We start from the raw sequence: 16419 nt of genomic DNA on the forward strand, positions 1-16419 counted from the left end.
TTATGGCATGTCACAGCTGTCTAATTTCCATGTAACACAGGTAAAAAAGGCAACGTGTGCAGTTATAAGAATGACATGCTTGGGGTTTTTTTAATCTACTAACTAGATTATAAAGTAGAATTGTAATTCAGGTGTAATTACTCTTGTTCAACTGGGCAAGGCAACAGTATATTCTTATTCTTATCCTTGGTTAGGGCCCCAGAACCACAGAGACCTCAAGTGAAGCCACCTGAAGATATTGTGCGTTCGAACCATTACGATCCTGAGGAAGATGAGGAGTATTATCGGAAGCAGCTCTCGTACTTTGACCGCAGGAGTTTTGAAAACAAGCCATCTGCACAGGTTCCTGCCAGCCATCATCCTGAGCCCACCAAGCCAATACACTCACAGAATCAGCTCAATTTCAGCAATTACTCTAAGTAAGTTTGGGGCTTTGGTTTTTGTTTTAGTTTGAAAAGGCAGGAGACATGTAGGACTGAACCAGAAATCCTTACCATGTCAATGCAATTGAATTGAAATTTTGTGTTCATGAAGTCAGTTTCACTGTTTAGGTGTAGCTTTACTTTGAAAACACATAACTGCATAACTTTGTTTGGGTAAATGAATCATTTGTGTAGGTTTCAGGATCTTCAAGGTGTTACTTTTGTTTGGCACTTATTAACATACAGTTGTAGAATTGTTTATGTTAAAAAAGATCACTGAGTCCAATCATTAATCCAACACTGCCAGGTTAACCACTTAACCATGTCCCCAAGTACCACATCTACATGTTTCTTCATCTCCAGGGATGGTGGTTCCACCACTTCCCCAGGCAGCCTATTCCAATGTCTGATAACCCTTTCAGTGAAGAAATATTTCCTAATATCCATCCTAAACCTCCTCTGGCACAATTTGAGGCAGCTTCCTCTTGGCCTATGGCTTGTTGCCTGGGTGAGGAGACAAACACCCACCTGGCTACATTTTCCTTTCCGTCGGTTGTAGAGAGTGACAAGGTCTCCCCTGATCCTCCTCCGGGCTAAACATCTGCAGCTCCTTCAGCTACTCCAGAGCAGACTTGAGCTTCAGACCTTTCTCCAGTTACATTGCCTTTCTGTGGATATGCTCCAGGACCTCAATGCCTTTCTTTTAGTGAGAGGCCCAAAACTGAGCACAACATTTGAGGTTCCTCACCAGTGCCCAGTGCAGGGGGACAGTCACTGCCCTGGTCCTGCTGGCCACACTATTTTTGGCACGAGCAAGGTGCTTTTGGCCTCTTTGCCCACCTGGGCTCATGTTCAGCTGCTGTTGACCAGCAGCCCCAGGTCTTTTTCCAGCTTTTCCGTGACTGTGCCCCCAGCCTGGACCTGCAAGGGGTTGTTGTGACCCAAGAGCAGGACCTGGCATTTGGCCTTGTTGAACCTCACACCTGTTGGCCTTGGCCCATTGATCCATCCTGGTGTCATCTGTGAACTTACTGAGGGGATGCAGTCGATCCCCTCATCCAGATCATTGATTGTGTTTTGTTAATAATCATAAACAGAACATAACAAAGTATCTCCTTAGTCTAATATGTAGTGCTTAAACATCTTTCAAAGCAAAGGGTTTTGATTTATTGAAGTTCTGTATGCATTCTTTCTGCAGACAGGATTGTATGTGTTAGCCATGTTTGACATTAACAAACTGAGCCTTTAGGGAATATTGCTAAGGCCAGAATTTAATCCATTGATGGAAACATCTGTTTCCTGTATTGTTTTGCTTCCTTGAGTTGGAACATTTTGATACAGAATTTGTGTGAAAGCTCATGCAGAGATTTAGCTCAGGTAAAAAGCTGACTATTTTGGAGGTTGCTTACACAAACTTTGGGAATATTCTCCACAGTTACTAAATTTGGTTTGATTCAAACTGAGGCAAGGTGTTGCAGCTGTTACTGTGAAAAGCTATTTTGGCTTGCTGTGTGCAGCCTGAAAATTGGGCATTTTTGAAGGCTTTTGTTGTATCCCTGCTTGAAACGTGGACTAGTCAGGTGAAGCTGAAAATCTGAGAGCCTTAATGTAAATGAGATCTTTAAAGTGAAGTAATAAACTAGCTAGATGAAGTTTTATAATGTTTAGTGTATGTGCAAGGTGTCTTTCATGGAATTGATGCACTGTACTCCAGTGCTTGTCTTAAAGGATTTGGGCTAGGACTTGGGAATCCTGTTATTTGTTTGTACATTGTCTGTGGTCTTCCAGTGTCTGTCTTTGTGAATTTGAGAATTTTGGAATATTTCTAAAGGCTGGATAGGTTTTAAAGGTTTCACTTTTATTTCTAATTGCATCTGCATTGGGTAACTGTTTCTTATTTTGCTCTTTTATGTACTAAGGAAGATACAGTAATCTGTAACCACTTCTGTTTCTCAGTCAAGGATGTTCTCTTTATCCTTCCTTTTCACTTGTCTGGTGTCTTCTTATGGAAGAATGAGGGTATAGCTGTCCTTGTGAAGTTCTTCAGATGGAGGGTGTTGTACACTTTCATTGTACATTTGTTATTCTGCAGCATTGTCATGCACTCTGAAAAGCATGAGAAAGATACACAATTACTGAATTTTTGCTGCAGAACAGCTAATGGTCAAGAGAGATTGTTCCAGACTTCTGCCTTTCTCTTCTGTCTGCTGTGGCAGTTCCATTCTTTGGCTGCTCAGTTCTGGTTTCATTTTGATTGTGAGTTGGGGTATAACTTCAGGGCTTGTATGTATGGGAAGGTAACATCTTACAGCCACAGAGGCATAAGATAATACTGATTTTAAGCCTGACAATTTTGTGTATCGGAGCAACAAACATGTGTTGTGTTTTTGCTCTTTGAAAGAATGTAGTCCTTGACAGGAAGGGACAGACACGGGAAAGGAAATTTACCCAGGGCGGTCGTGTGCAAATAGACAAATACTAAAATATTAATGTAAGTGGAAAGAGATAAACAAGAGCACTGCTCAGTTGGATGGTACTGCCTGTAGGATACTGCAATGTCCTTGTGTGAAAGCACAAACCAACTGCTGTCTTGGGAGAGCATTCATATGTAGACTCTCCTCTCACCAGCTTCTACACTGTACCCTGTTACTTGCACATCATTCATCTTTTTTTCCCCAGTGAATTTCTCTGATAATTGCTATTCTGTGAATAAATAGTTCTAAAAATAAACAGGGCTAAATTTGGATTATACAGGAACTGTTGATTATGCAATCTCTTGCTTGTGAATAATCTGTATAATGTATTCTGGGTACAGAGGACAAATTTTATTTATTCATGAGCAATAAGTACAACTTTTTTACTGTTAAATATTAATGGGAAACGTTAAATTATGTAAAGTTCTTTGCCACTGAGTAAGTATGGTGACAGTATGTATTTTTCCCATTACAAATTTTTTTACTATTTTAATTTGTTGGGGGGTTATTTGCATAATTTAGGAAATCTGTGCTGTTGCTAAAGCTGCCTTGTAGGAGCAATGCCATATCTGCATGTTACAGTTGTTAGAACTGTAGAATAAGGCTTATTTTTTTTTCTGATGTAAGAAAGTAGTAGAACTTGTGAATGGACGTGTTTCAGTGGATGTAGCTGAAGCAGTTTGACACAAATACCCCTGTGGCTGAGAGCAGTGGATTTGTTCCTGCTTGGTTACTGTGTTCCTGCTTTGGCTTGATATACTGCAGAATGAGGTAACTTACCCAAGAGCATCCAGGCCCTTGAGAGTCTGTTAGAGTTGGAGCTTATTGAAGATCAGCAATGCAGTTGCTGCTGTATCCACAGGCTTATAGCCTGTTGCCCACTGGTTCCTTCTAGTGGTTCATTTCTGTATCCTTTCAAATTAAAGTAGCAGTTTCATAATGAAGATGAAGTGGGAAACAGCTTAGAAACAGCCTGTCAGTAATTAGGGGACCTTCTGTACACAGTCAGCAGTGGTAAGTGAGCCCTGTGCTGTGGGTCACTTGGGCTGGGAACAGGTTCTGAGCAGTGTGGCTGAGATTGTCCCTGCCCCTTGGTCAGGAGCCTGTGACAGAAGAATGCGCTTCGTCTTAAACACAACTTTGTGCCTGTTGTGTTTGTGTTGTCACGGCTCTCTCCTCTTCTCCCTTCATCCAAATGTGCTACCCATTTTTTTTATTCCCCAGAAAGCTGGCAAGCAGTTCTGGCGAGGTGTGGAGTGTATTAGGTTTGTTCCCTGTGTGCTGTTGCATGGCTGCCCTCCCCTTGTTCCCTTTGCTTCTGGGAAGCAGCGATTCCAGGTGGGCGATTTCCTGAGAAAGCAGCTCCTTCCCAGCTGGAATGAAGACAGTAGTGAGGGAGCATGCAGTAGTAATGTGTGTTGTTGGATGAATGTCTTGGGATAAAATCAGTGGGAATGGCAGCTTTACAGTAGATGTAAAATGATCTCTTTTTGCAATGCTGATTTTAGAAATCTATTCATATGAATGCTGTTTAGCTCAGTGATCATCACATTCATGTGGTCATCAAGCAGACTTTGATCAGTTGATCAGTACTTTTCTTAGTTTTATAACATAGTCCTCTGAAGCAGTAAGATGGTTGGTGTCTAAAATTGTTACCTGTTACATATTTATGAGCATACAGAAATTGAAGGAGTGAGGGAACTTTGTCCTCTTGTAAAATGTATTTTCTTACAATAAATAAGCAAGGGAAATGTTGAAAATCAAGGGAAGTCATCAGGATACTTATGATCTTCTGTCTCTCCTAGTATTCATAAACAGTTGTTCTGAGATGTCCTTTAAGTCATTGCTGAACACAATCAGAAGCATTTTATGGTGTGGGCTCTGCTACTGGGAATGCTGATAGTGCTGTGGAAACAGTTGCTTTGAATGTACCCTCAGTCCATGATCTGCAGTACAATACAAACCCAGCACCATTCCCTGAATGTTATGCCTGAAGAAGCTGTTACAAATTAGACTATAAGTAAGAGTCTGAAAGAAATGAACAGACAATAAATCCCATATTCTAACAATGTATTGAATAACTTGGTTTGTACAGATGGTAACAAATGACTTAGTGTAATCTCATTCTTACTTTCAATATCTGCCAGTTGAGATCTTGACCACCCAATTCACTGACCAAATCTCATATTAAATACAGAATGTGACCATGGTACATATGTGTGTGGTAAAGGTCTGCTCAGAAACTTGTCTCTGAATAGTGTCCCTTTGTTTCAACAACCTGGTCGTATGACAGCTGGTAGGACTAACATAGAGTGTGAAGAAATAATATGCTCAAGATAGAATGACTGTTTTCTTTCATTCTTCTATTGCTGTTTGCTTTGCCATCACCTAGATTTCTTGGCTCTTACACTAGCTATGACTACTTGAAAAGGAACATCAAGTGGTAAGACTGTTGTTGATGTGAGGATGTTTTCAGGTGTCCTCTCACTGTTAATATTTCATCACAGGCATTATGTGCACTCAAAATTTTAAACACGAGAATTCTGAAAGCAAGTGCAATAAAGATATTACAGTGCAAAATTACAGGTATTTGTGAAATCAATAATTTCCTAAAATAAACTTGTGGATAAATACTTCCAGCATAAGAAAACTGTCTTGAAAATGAGATTTTAATGTTATCTACACTATGCACATAAAGCTGGTGAAGCTTAAGCTGATTACATTTCTAATTAAGATGGCATTGTTCAAATACTAGGTGTATTTAGAAAAGTTGTACTGGAATCCATTGTCATGTTGGCTAATTCTCAAAAGCTACCTATGCCCCCCTGAAAAAGAAGTGAATTTACATTTTTATTTTGAAGACCCATTAAATTAGAGAAATTTTTTTCATTTAAATTACTCCAAATGAAGTGGAAAAATTAAGATCTGTTAAGCAATTATGCAAATACACCTGAAATGTCATCTGCCTTTTGTTTGCCTTGGTTTGTGTTACTAATCTTCTAAAGGTCAATGTTGTCTTACTCTCTTGTGCTTATCAATAAATGTTTTTATACTTGAGACAGGATATTCCCGAAAATAATGGTTTAATGTTTATAGGAAAAGATGGAAATCAGATGATTATAGAAGAAAAAAAAAATAGCAGTGAACGGAGGAGCCACAAGGAAACCAAACAATCAAATGTTTGTTTTTTAATTCTATTTCAACAGGGGGAAACCAACTGATACTGACTCAATGGACAGGCCTGTTGGTGAAAAACGCTATGAGCCAGTCCCTCCAGTTACAACTCCCCCTCCTGCTCCTTCAGTCCAGTATACACAGCCACAGTCAATTAACAGTCCTGTCCTGTCTCTCCCAGCACACCACAAACCTGCACTTTCTGAAGGTGAGCAGTTGGAAGGCTGACCTGTCCTTGCAGTTACAGCTGTTGCTTGTCAGGGGCCTGTGGAATTGCTTCAGCAGGCCTACACTGGGAACTGTATTGTTCTCTGACTGAAGCTTGGGGTAATTATTACTGATGATAGCTTTCTTCTGTAGTGATACTGAGTTTTATGAAATTACTTTGTGGTTCTGACTGAAATTGTAGCTTTCAGGTGTTAGTAGAACCTCTAACTGTCTCAATTGACTCACCAAAGATATAGTAAAACTTTCAGTACTTGAAAAATACACCTTTTTGTTCTTTGGACCACAATTCTTTAGACATGAGTAATAGTTGTAGGCTTCTAAAAACTGAAGAAAAAGTTGGTTTTCCTTTCACATTGAGAGGGTTGCCCAGTTCAGTTGAATTTTCTGGTTTGTGCAAGTGCAGTGGTATTTTAATACTGTTTTTCAGGTTTTTTGATCATGATGTAAACTAGTCTAACCTTTTTATTGAAAGGTCATACCATTGTATCTGTTTAATGAAGTGTTTGTAACTTGCCTGAAAACGTGTAGTGGAATGGAAGAACAATGATGTAAGAGAGCTGAGCTCAACCTGTTTATATTTTACATAATAGGATAAGAATTGACTGAAATGTGTTCTTATTACCACGGTGTATGTGACTGGAAATTGACTGACAAGTTCTGGCATTTTTATTTGCATTGCAGTTAACTCTGTGTCTGACCCTCCTCCACCTCAGAGTAAGTCATCCATTTTCAGATCCTCTCGAGAGGACACTGTGCAGTCCACTTTTTACCCTCAGAAAAGCTTCCCTGACAAAGGCCCCATGAATGGAACTGAACAGATTCAGAAAACAGTCACTCCTTCTTACAACCGCTTCACAACCAAACCTTACACCAGCGCTGCGAGGCCCTTCGAGCGCAAGTTTGAGAGTCCGAAATTCAACCATAATCTCTTGCCAAACGAAGCTCAGCATAAACCAGAGTTGCCATCCAAATCTTCCAATTCTCCTCAACCCATTTTGAAAGCACACAGCTCTTCACAGCCTCCCGAGTTCGAGAGTGGAATGGACACCTTTGCTGTACAGGTCGACAAGCCTAAATATCAACCAAATAATGTTAATGCTGTGCCTAAAGCCATTCCTGTAAGGTAAGCTGCTGCTCCTTTGCTTTCCATTAGTTCTTCTGTAGGAGATCATCTGTGAAAAATACAGCTTGCTTAATATGCTTCCAGGTTCTCTTGATGGTATAATTGAAAGATTGATTGTAAAACTCTGCCAAAAGACATTGAGGAGCATTTGGATAAAGTATGTCCTATGACTCTGTACAATTTTGCTTTCTGTTGTTACCAAATGGCATTACTTTTATTTCCCATTTCTCATACTACAGTTATAAATCTGGTAGAGAGTAGTCATTTGTCCTCTCACTTTGTTTCCAAAAGTGAAATTACACCAAATTGTATTTGTTCTGTGTGTTTAGAGCTCTCATGGTATAACTGCATAAGGGATACTTCAAAAATAGTTGTAAAAGGAGAAAGTAAATTCAGCAGTTTCATACTGGTTCTCTTTGCTATGAGACAAACCAGCAGCTGCTTAAAAGCAGCTTGTGCTTGCCTAATGTGCTTTAACTATAAGAACTATGTCAAGAGCAACAGATGGTATTACAGTCTTAAGCTATTTGCTGACTTGTTGAATTCTTTTCACTAATATTTGCAGAACAGTTTTATTACTCTTATTTCAAAGTAATTATAATACATGAACCAGACTCGAAATTTTGCTATTTGTTCTTAAGCACCTGAAACATGTTATATGCTGTATGGTTCTGTAGAGTACTAAGAATTTCGAAATTACTGGTATTGAGTGAAATTCTTTAGAAACTGTTCTGAAATCTATTCAGACTCACCATTGGTGTCACATGTTTTTCTGTAGTTACAGCCTGGTGTGCTGGTTTAAAGGTGAACCAGCAGGGGAAATGAACTCACCACGAGAGAGATTATAAGTCAGACCTAAAATTTAATAATAATATTACAATAACAACACTGACACACAAGGGAAATTGCTTTCAACTCACAAAACCCCAGCAGTATAACCCAGTGTCCTGGGGCACAAACCCAAGGGGGTTTGTTTGCCCTTGTGCTGAGACCCCTGTGGCTCCCCCAAGTCCAGAGCAAAAGGAAAAGAAAAACCTGTTGGTGCAGGCGAGGGCTGTGGTCTGGGCGAGAGCGGTGATCTCCTCCTGTCAAGGTCCTGCTGCTGCTCTGGATCCGACGAGAGGTTCCCGAGGTCTTCTTACCCACCACTTATGTACCCTCAGGGAGCTCTCAGTCCCTCCCCCTGGGCGGGGACTCACACAATGGGTGATTAACTCTGGGAGCCAGGGGGTGTTGAGCTGTTGATGGCCCATTAGCAGCTCCGCCCCCCTCAGGCTGGGTGTGAAGTGATAATGGCTCCCTGGGCAGCTGCTGCTAATGGCCCATTGACCTTGGGGAATGAATAGAGGGGGTGGAATACACAGCTCTGATCACCCCCACACAGGGTTAGCTGGTCCCTCCTGCTGAACTAGGACACCTGGCAACCTCGAAAAAATTGTGTAAATTTTTTTACAAGGTTTGTTTTCAGTGTATAGATGAGTAGAAGGGTTTGTTGTGACCTTACCAGGAATGATTTCTCTTATAGCATTAAAGTCAGAATGGAGTTTTGAGACAAAAAATAAACTTTGAGATGTTAGTGACATGTGGTTCTATGAAGCTGAAGTGTGTAGCTGGGGGAAGCTCTTTCTGCATAATCCCAGGAGCAGGTGTTTGAAAACACAAGGTTCAGGTGGCCTGAACTCTTGCTCTAACTACTTTTTGAATGTTTCCAGAGTTTGTGGCCTTTGGTGATGGTTTGGTTTTTGGGAGGGGAGGGTGTTTGTTTATTTTTAGGGTTTTGTTGGAGTGTTTTTGTTTGTTTGTGTTTTGTTGGGGATTTTTTTAGTAAAAATGTTTTGCCATGACAAAACTTGATTGTGCAGAACAACTAAGATGAAAGTAGTTCAAGTGTGGGACATATTAAAGTTTTCCTAAAAATCAGTGCTGGCCTATCCAAGACTGTGCTCTGCTAAAATGTTAGAGGGGAGCAAGCCCCTGACTTTCAGGAAGGAAATATTGGTAAAACTGCCAGACTTTCTGTCTCTTCAGCCCTTCAGCACTTGAAGATGAGGAGGAGGAAGATGGACACACTGTTGTAGCCACAGCAAGAGGTGTATTTAACAGCAATGGTGGTGTCTTGAGCTCCATAGAGACTGGAGTTAGTATTATTATACCACAAGGAGCCATTCCAGAGGGAATAGAGCAAGAAATATATTTCAAAGTTTGCAGAGACAACAGTATACTTCCACCTTTGGATAAAGAGAAAGGTAAGAGCTGGCACTGGAGTCTGTTGTGTTATTTAATACAGGTTTTATTCTAACAAAACAGATTATGAAAATAATCTTAATATGCTTCAATATATAACATAGATTTCTGCATGCAGATGCAGAGTATACATCTCCCAGGATGTGTAAGGGGAGCAATATTCTGCTTAATACTGACAGTTACAAGCAAGAGGGAGGCTCTGAATTATGAGAGTATTTAATTTGTAGACTTAAGTACTAACTTAAAACTTTCCTACTGCACTAAGAATCTTTGAGGTTGTAGATTTCCAGGGATTTATTCTAGATATTCTGTCTCATCTCACAGTTAAGGCCAAAAGAATTGCAAAGCACATGATTTGTCTTGAGTTAAATATTTGGATTATAGTTCAACAGTTTTCAACACTCAGCTTTTTTTTTCACTTTGTCTAAAGAAACAGCTTCACTGTTTAATAAAGTTCTTTTAAATAAACAAAAGTATATTCCTGACCCTCTTGTAATTAAGGGTTGAGTAGTGTATCTGTTGAGCTATTTTTTCATAGTCTTTCACAGTCCAGTGTACCTGCATTTTTTAATTTGTCAGATTTCTAATTTCATCAAGTCAGTAAGCTCAAGGTGTTACTCTAACTGCAAAGTTATAAAATTGCTACTTGCAATCTGCAGTTACTTTAAATCTATATAAACTAAACATTAGCATAATCCTTACCTGAATAATGTTACATTAATATTTGGAGTTTTTATTTGAAAATAGACCTGTATGTTTATATACTTTTCACTGTTGGGATGATGGTCATTGTCTCTGGAGCTGCTGAAGACTTGATTCAGCACAGAGAGCCCAAAGGAAACTATGAACAAGGCTGGTTACTGATGGTGGGGATTTGTTTCTTTTGATGCACCTCCTTAGAAATTTCTGGCAAAAAAAATTCCCAACCCGATTTAATCGTCACAGTTGATCCTTTTTCATTTTGAGGTTGCAGCGTGTTCTACTGAAAAATCACTTGAGTGTGAGAACCGATATTGCCAAGCGGGTTTCTTTACTGACAGGTCAAAATGCTCATGTTTTCCTCCCAGCTGAGTTGCTGAGTAGTAGCTCTGCAATGTAATTATGTAATACTTTGATTTTTCTCTCTCTTAACTCCAGGCGAAACACTTCTCAGCCCCTTGGTAATGTGTGGGCCTCATGGACTCAAATTCCTGAAGCCGGTGGAGCTGCGCCTGCCACACTGTGCGTCTATGACCCCTGATGGTTGGTCTTTTGCTCTAAAATCCTCCGACTCCTCGTCGGGTATGCTGTCCTCCCTCTGTCCTTTTGGGGCTTTTGGGTGCTATCGGATAATTTAAGTTATTTTGGCTCAAGGTGATGCTGTGTAATATAAAAACTCAATCATTGTATTTGTGTCAAACTCTCCCATTTCACTTTCATTACAGATGTCTTTCTTACATTTACTCATGGTGCAAATTCATAGCTAAAACCATGATAGCAGAAGAAGAGTAATATCTCTAGTCTATTAAATATCGTATTTTTCTATTCTGTCTTCTTTCTTGAGGACTGCTACAGCTGAATACACTTGAAATGATAGTCGCACTAAAACTGAGAGGAAATGAATATGTACCTCTGATTGGCCTTTGTAACATAACTGGTGTTTGTCTGTTGCTTAATTAACCATATAGGACTCTGGCAAATCTTAACAGTCTGCATGCTCATAAATCATGATTTAACACTTGTTAACTGTTTCCATGTGTGCAAGTTGATGCTAACAATTGGGTCATTTAAGAAAACTATAGTGTTCAGTAAAAGCATTTACAATTTATTCTAATGTAGCTGGGTTTTCCACAAGACTTTTCTTGCTTGCTCCTACCTATTTCTTCTCTACTGCCTTTTATCCAGAAGTCTCTGGTTGATAGTAAGAGTTGCAACTAGGTTGCAATTTTATTTACCTGTTCATTTTTACCTCACTGTGGCTTTCTGGAATGAGGGAGAGAATGTATTGGCTGAAATTGTCAGTGAGGAGCCTAATTGAGAATTCTGGGCAAGTTTCAAGCAATTTCATGAAACGGCTGTGAGGTTACAGAGATTTCAAAAGGAATGTTTGCACATCTGGGGAAGAAGTCTTAAGGTTTTATTCAGCTACTTTCAAAATTCATGTGGAAGGTTCAAGCCATTAATGTGCACATTTGATGTAAGTACTGAGCAAACAATGTACTTCTGTATCCAGCATTTAAGCCACCATGTATGCATATCTTCTGTCACTAATGTATCTGTCACTGTCAACACCAAAGCACTGATGCTTTGAAAGATTCAAGCATCTCTCCCCTTCATGGGGGCTCAATAATCTAGAGGTATTAATGGCAATAATTTTTAGTTGTTTTTTATAAGCTATTCTATGCATGTGTTGCATGCATCTATTTAACAATGTGTGTATACATGGCAGTGTTAAAACATGGGCTCACAAGTGATAGGGTCCCAAAAGATACGACAACGATGTAAAAAATGACACAGCACTTCCTTTGTAACTTAATAGCACCTGTTCATGAACTTACTTGAAGTGAAGGGAGAGGACTCAAATGGTCTAAACAATAACTGCAGTTCCTGAGATGTTTCTCTCCCTTTCCAAAGCGGGGTGTGTGTGTGTGTGCATGTGTGGGTGAAAGCAAGAGCGTGTATATTGAAACCCTAACACTTTCTGTACTGTAAATATAACACCACATTCTGTTAATCTGAAATGGGATGTATATCATAACATTGCTCTTTTGAGACAAACTTTAAAATTAGGCAATTCTGTCTTATGATATGTAAGTAGACCATACTGTGTCTTAAATAAATAATTGTTTTCTCTCTTTCTAAATTAGTTGGTTATGGGACTCTGATTCTTGAGGTGGCTTTATTATAACAGTTTATGCAATTCGGGGGTTTTTCTCTCCTCAGTCGTCTGCTCTACCTCATCTTTTCTCAATGTATCCATGTTCTGTCCTAAAAGTGACATTCATTTGCACTTACTAACATCCTTTCTGCCACATTTAAGCCTCATACATTGGTATTTTACTCTTAAACGCCTTCAAAGGTTTGAATGATTCTGGTATTAAAGCTGACCAAGGAAAAAAGTTGCCTTTTATGGCCACACCTATTGGAACGTAAAAAATACATAGGAGTCACCTTTTTTATTTTCCTTTTCAAAGCAGTTTTATATAAATGTGGGAAAAACATCCTCAACAGCCAGAGGTTGCATTGGCTACAGTTTAATCCTTACTAGGTATTCAGGAGGAAAGGTTGGAGAAAGTCTGCCCGTTTCATGTGCAAGACTAAGACCTGACTGTCCTACAGTCCTGTTCTACCCTCCTAACATATTTGATCGTATGAGCTTTGGATGGAATTCCCTGAATCTATAAAGGAAAAATTCTCCAGCATTACTGAGGTTTTTGACTGAAATAAGTAGTCTCAGCTGGTTGCAGTAAATTTGTTTGCATTCTCTACCTACACACCAGGCCTATTCTTTGTCCCCCACATCAGATGTTGCCATCACTCAGTGCATTGTGTACTTCATTTTGTCTTCGTGAGCTCTACAAGAAAATTTGTATCATCCTCACTTAATGCAGAGGTCTCAGCAGTTTGAGTCTGTGTGACTGACTGGGGTCCATAACTGTTGCACCTTTCTCGAGGCAGATCTGTTTTGGCCAAGCTATTTCATGTCATTTATCTGAAAGGCTTAAGCAACTTCAGTGTTTTTTTCACTTTCTGCTGTAGAGGGATGATGACACTTTTTGTGTAGTGACAGCGCTTTGTAGAGATTTTTAGGTGGGGAAATAAAGAATACTGTCTCCTTTTAAATGAGCCAGTTGGCTGTGCAGGTAGAACATAACCTTTGTCTGGTGAGATGGCAGCTGATGACATTCCCTTGTAACTGATTGTTACCCAAACCTTTGACCACAAGTAGATGAGATCTGTTGTAAATTTTTATGTACCAGTTAACTGGAATCCCTTTTAGAACATCAGTATTTCAGGCTTTTAAACAAGTCTACTGAATGTGTTGCAAAATGACTACAGTCCTGTCGACAATCATTTTCATCATAGAAAATAAAACTACCAATGTGTCGTAGTGCTTAGTTGCAACATGACTTCTGATTTGCCTCATCTATGTTCAGAACTGTTCCAAGACACTTCAAAAGCATCCTACCCACATTAACTTATAAAATGTCTTATTTTTTTCCACTGGCAATTTAGGAAAGAGCCAGTGAACGCCTGATTCACTATTAACAGTTCTCCAATGGAAAGCACTATGTTGGTGCTGTAGAGTAGAATGAGTTATACTTAACAATTCCTGAGTGCCACAGCATCTGTTTTGAGTAACTGATCTATGTTATATGAAAATAAATGGATTTTTTATAAATAACATGCAAACTGCAGGGTTTTTTTAAAAAAACCAAAGGCAACAGCAACAACAAAACCCAAAACAAAACAGGTGTTGCTTCAGAAGTTAAAAGCTCCTATCCAAAAGCTTGGTTGTTTCAAGATGTACACTGTGTGACAGCAGATACTAAACACCAGCATTGTGTTTTCCTCCCACAGGTGACCCCAAAACCTGGCAGAACAAGTCTCTTCCCGGGGATCCAAACTATCTTGTTGGAGCAAACTGTGTCTCAGTCCTAATTGACCACTTCTAAATATTAAGTTAGCAGAGTAAATAATGTGAAACTGAGATGGACCTTACCTATAAACTGAACCACTCTATCAAGTATTAACTGTTCTATAAGTGATAATGGATCTTAGTGTTTAAGCATCTTGCTTTAACTAACAATGATTTAGCAAGTACACTCTTGGAACCATGGTCACAATACATGCCACAAGCAGGGAGTGTACAGTGGGAACAAGGAGGGGGTTGCAGGTTCTGTATGCTTTGGTTTGGTTGTTCTTGTGTGGGGGTTTTTTGTTTGGGTTTTTTTCGTTTGTTTGTTTTTTTAATTGTTAAAGGACACTACTAGTATTTTGTTGTTATCTGAATGAAATTATACAGAAGAACAAAATTTGGTTCATACTCCAGTATCTAAAACACAGCTTTTTGGCCTGCATTTTTACAACTATGTCTTTTTAACTCACAGGACTATATTTTGGTCTCTAGTTTTTAAAAGACTTCTGGTGTACATGTCCAGTGAAAGGGCAGTCAGCTTGGGGTAGCACAGGTTAGAAGTTTTCCTCTGCTGAGAGGGAATGCAAACACATCTACCTAATGTATATGGAAACATGAGAACGGGGGTGGGGGAGAGCATGTGGGATGACTATGGTTCAGTTGCCTCTGTGGATTTGTAAATTAACCACATTATTACAGACCTATTAACCAGCAGGGATGCCTTACCCTCATGTTTTTAATAGTCTTAGCTCTCTTAGTTCTCTGTATTAAATTTGTATGGCTTTTGTGCTTACCTAGATAATATATCATGAGAGACTGGGGTGGGTGGGGGACAACAACAAAAAAATTGTGAGTTTGGTTTAGAGGGACAAGTATTGTTTGTGTTCATCAGCCAGAAGAGAACCAGAAGAAAATGATGGTATGTTTTCTGCTATGCATTTGAAAATTTATAGATGTTATAGACCGCCTGTATATAATGCGTGCATACCACTTTTGTTTTTGGTTTGTAAATTAACTTTTATAAGCTTTACCTTTTTATATATATAAATATATATAAAAACAAACAAAGTTTCTTAAGGATATCTTTGTATTCTCATACCTTTTGAGCCTTGAACTTTGACATCTGCAGCAATAAAGCAGCATTTCTACAATATATGAACGAGGACATTTTTTAAAAATGCACAAAGTTGTTACCTTTTAAAGTGCTGCATTTAAAGAATATAACTCGGAATTCTCTACTTTGATTAAATTCTTGAAAAGTATCCCTACTGTAATTTGTCATAAGGATGCTGTACTATGTGCCCTGAAATGTATTTTTTTACTAATAGACAATTTATTACGGCACAATGGCACTACTACTGTTTAGATAATATACCACTGCATTCTGTTAATGAGTTATTAGCTATTCAGGTGTGGCTGATTTTTTTCTCTGCAGTTATTAAAATTACACGTTTCTAAATATACAGAATAAAACTGTTTTTAAAATAATAAAGATGATTGTAGTACCTCATTGTTTCTGAAATGCATTTATGTGAACATGACACAATCGATTTTCTGTTCTCTGTGTAAGTGGACAGCTGGATTCTGCCAGGTATTCATACCTGTAGCCCAGCTCTTTGGTGAAGTCAGTTGAAGTTGTCTGCAATAGGGCTGCTGAAGTGCTGTGGATCCATTGGAATTACTCAATACAAGAAGATGTGATCTCTCGAATCATTATGTTGGTGCTGGTTTACTGTTATACCTGTTCTTTCAGATGCTTTGGTAGTGTTCTAGCCTATAGATTTACACACAGTCTATCTGTACAATTTTCATGATATTCCTACAGAATCCTGTTTTCTGGTTGGAATATTCCATGGCTAACTAGTAACCTGCTGTTATTCTCCAAGAGAAAATAAGTTCTAGAATATATTTTACAATAATGTTGGGAAAGGGTGCATAACCCTGATGTTTCCTTTCTGTATTTCTGTTGACAAGTAAGTTTTGTTTCTCAGGCATGACTCACCCCAGAGGATGCATTTACTACTATTGCTACTCCTCCTCCTGGCTTATCTCACTCGTTAGCAGAACATGAGACACTGCAAAGTCCTTGATACAGGCTAAGCACTACTTGTAACAACTAAAACATCAATGTTAGCA

At 39.0% G+C, this 16419-nt stretch overlaps 1 protein-coding gene across 5 annotated transcripts in view; it reads left to right on the forward strand.

Moving 5' to 3' along the window:
• TJP1 (tight junction protein 1) overlaps nt 1-15788 on the forward strand; it is a 166989-nt gene extending 151201 nt beyond the window's left edge. For 4 of the 5 annotated variants that reach the window (XM_071568952.1, XM_071568955.1, XM_071568953.1 and 1 more), the window contains 6 exons: nt 195-419; nt 6103-6278; nt 6980-7421; nt 9450-9667; nt 10803-10946; nt 14226-15788. In XM_071568952.1, coding sequence (XP_071425053.1) covers nt 195-419; nt 6103-6278; nt 6980-7421; nt 9450-9667; nt 10803-10946; nt 14226-14320 — 1300 coding nt within the window. In that variant the 3' untranslated portion in view covers nt 14321-15788. The remainder of the gene's footprint in view (nt 1-194; nt 420-6102; nt 6279-6979; nt 7422-9449; nt 9668-10802; nt 10947-14225) is intronic. The other variant, XM_071568956.1, reaches the window with a different exon arrangement.
• Nucleotides 15789-16419: the final 631 nt, after the last annotated feature.

This window comes from Pithys albifrons, chromosome 13 (assembly GCF_047495875.1).
Source record: "Pithys albifrons albifrons isolate INPA30051 chromosome 13, PitAlb_v1, whole genome shotgun sequence".
NCBI classification, from domain to species: Eukaryota; Metazoa; Chordata; class Aves; order Passeriformes; family Thamnophilidae; genus Pithys; species Pithys albifrons.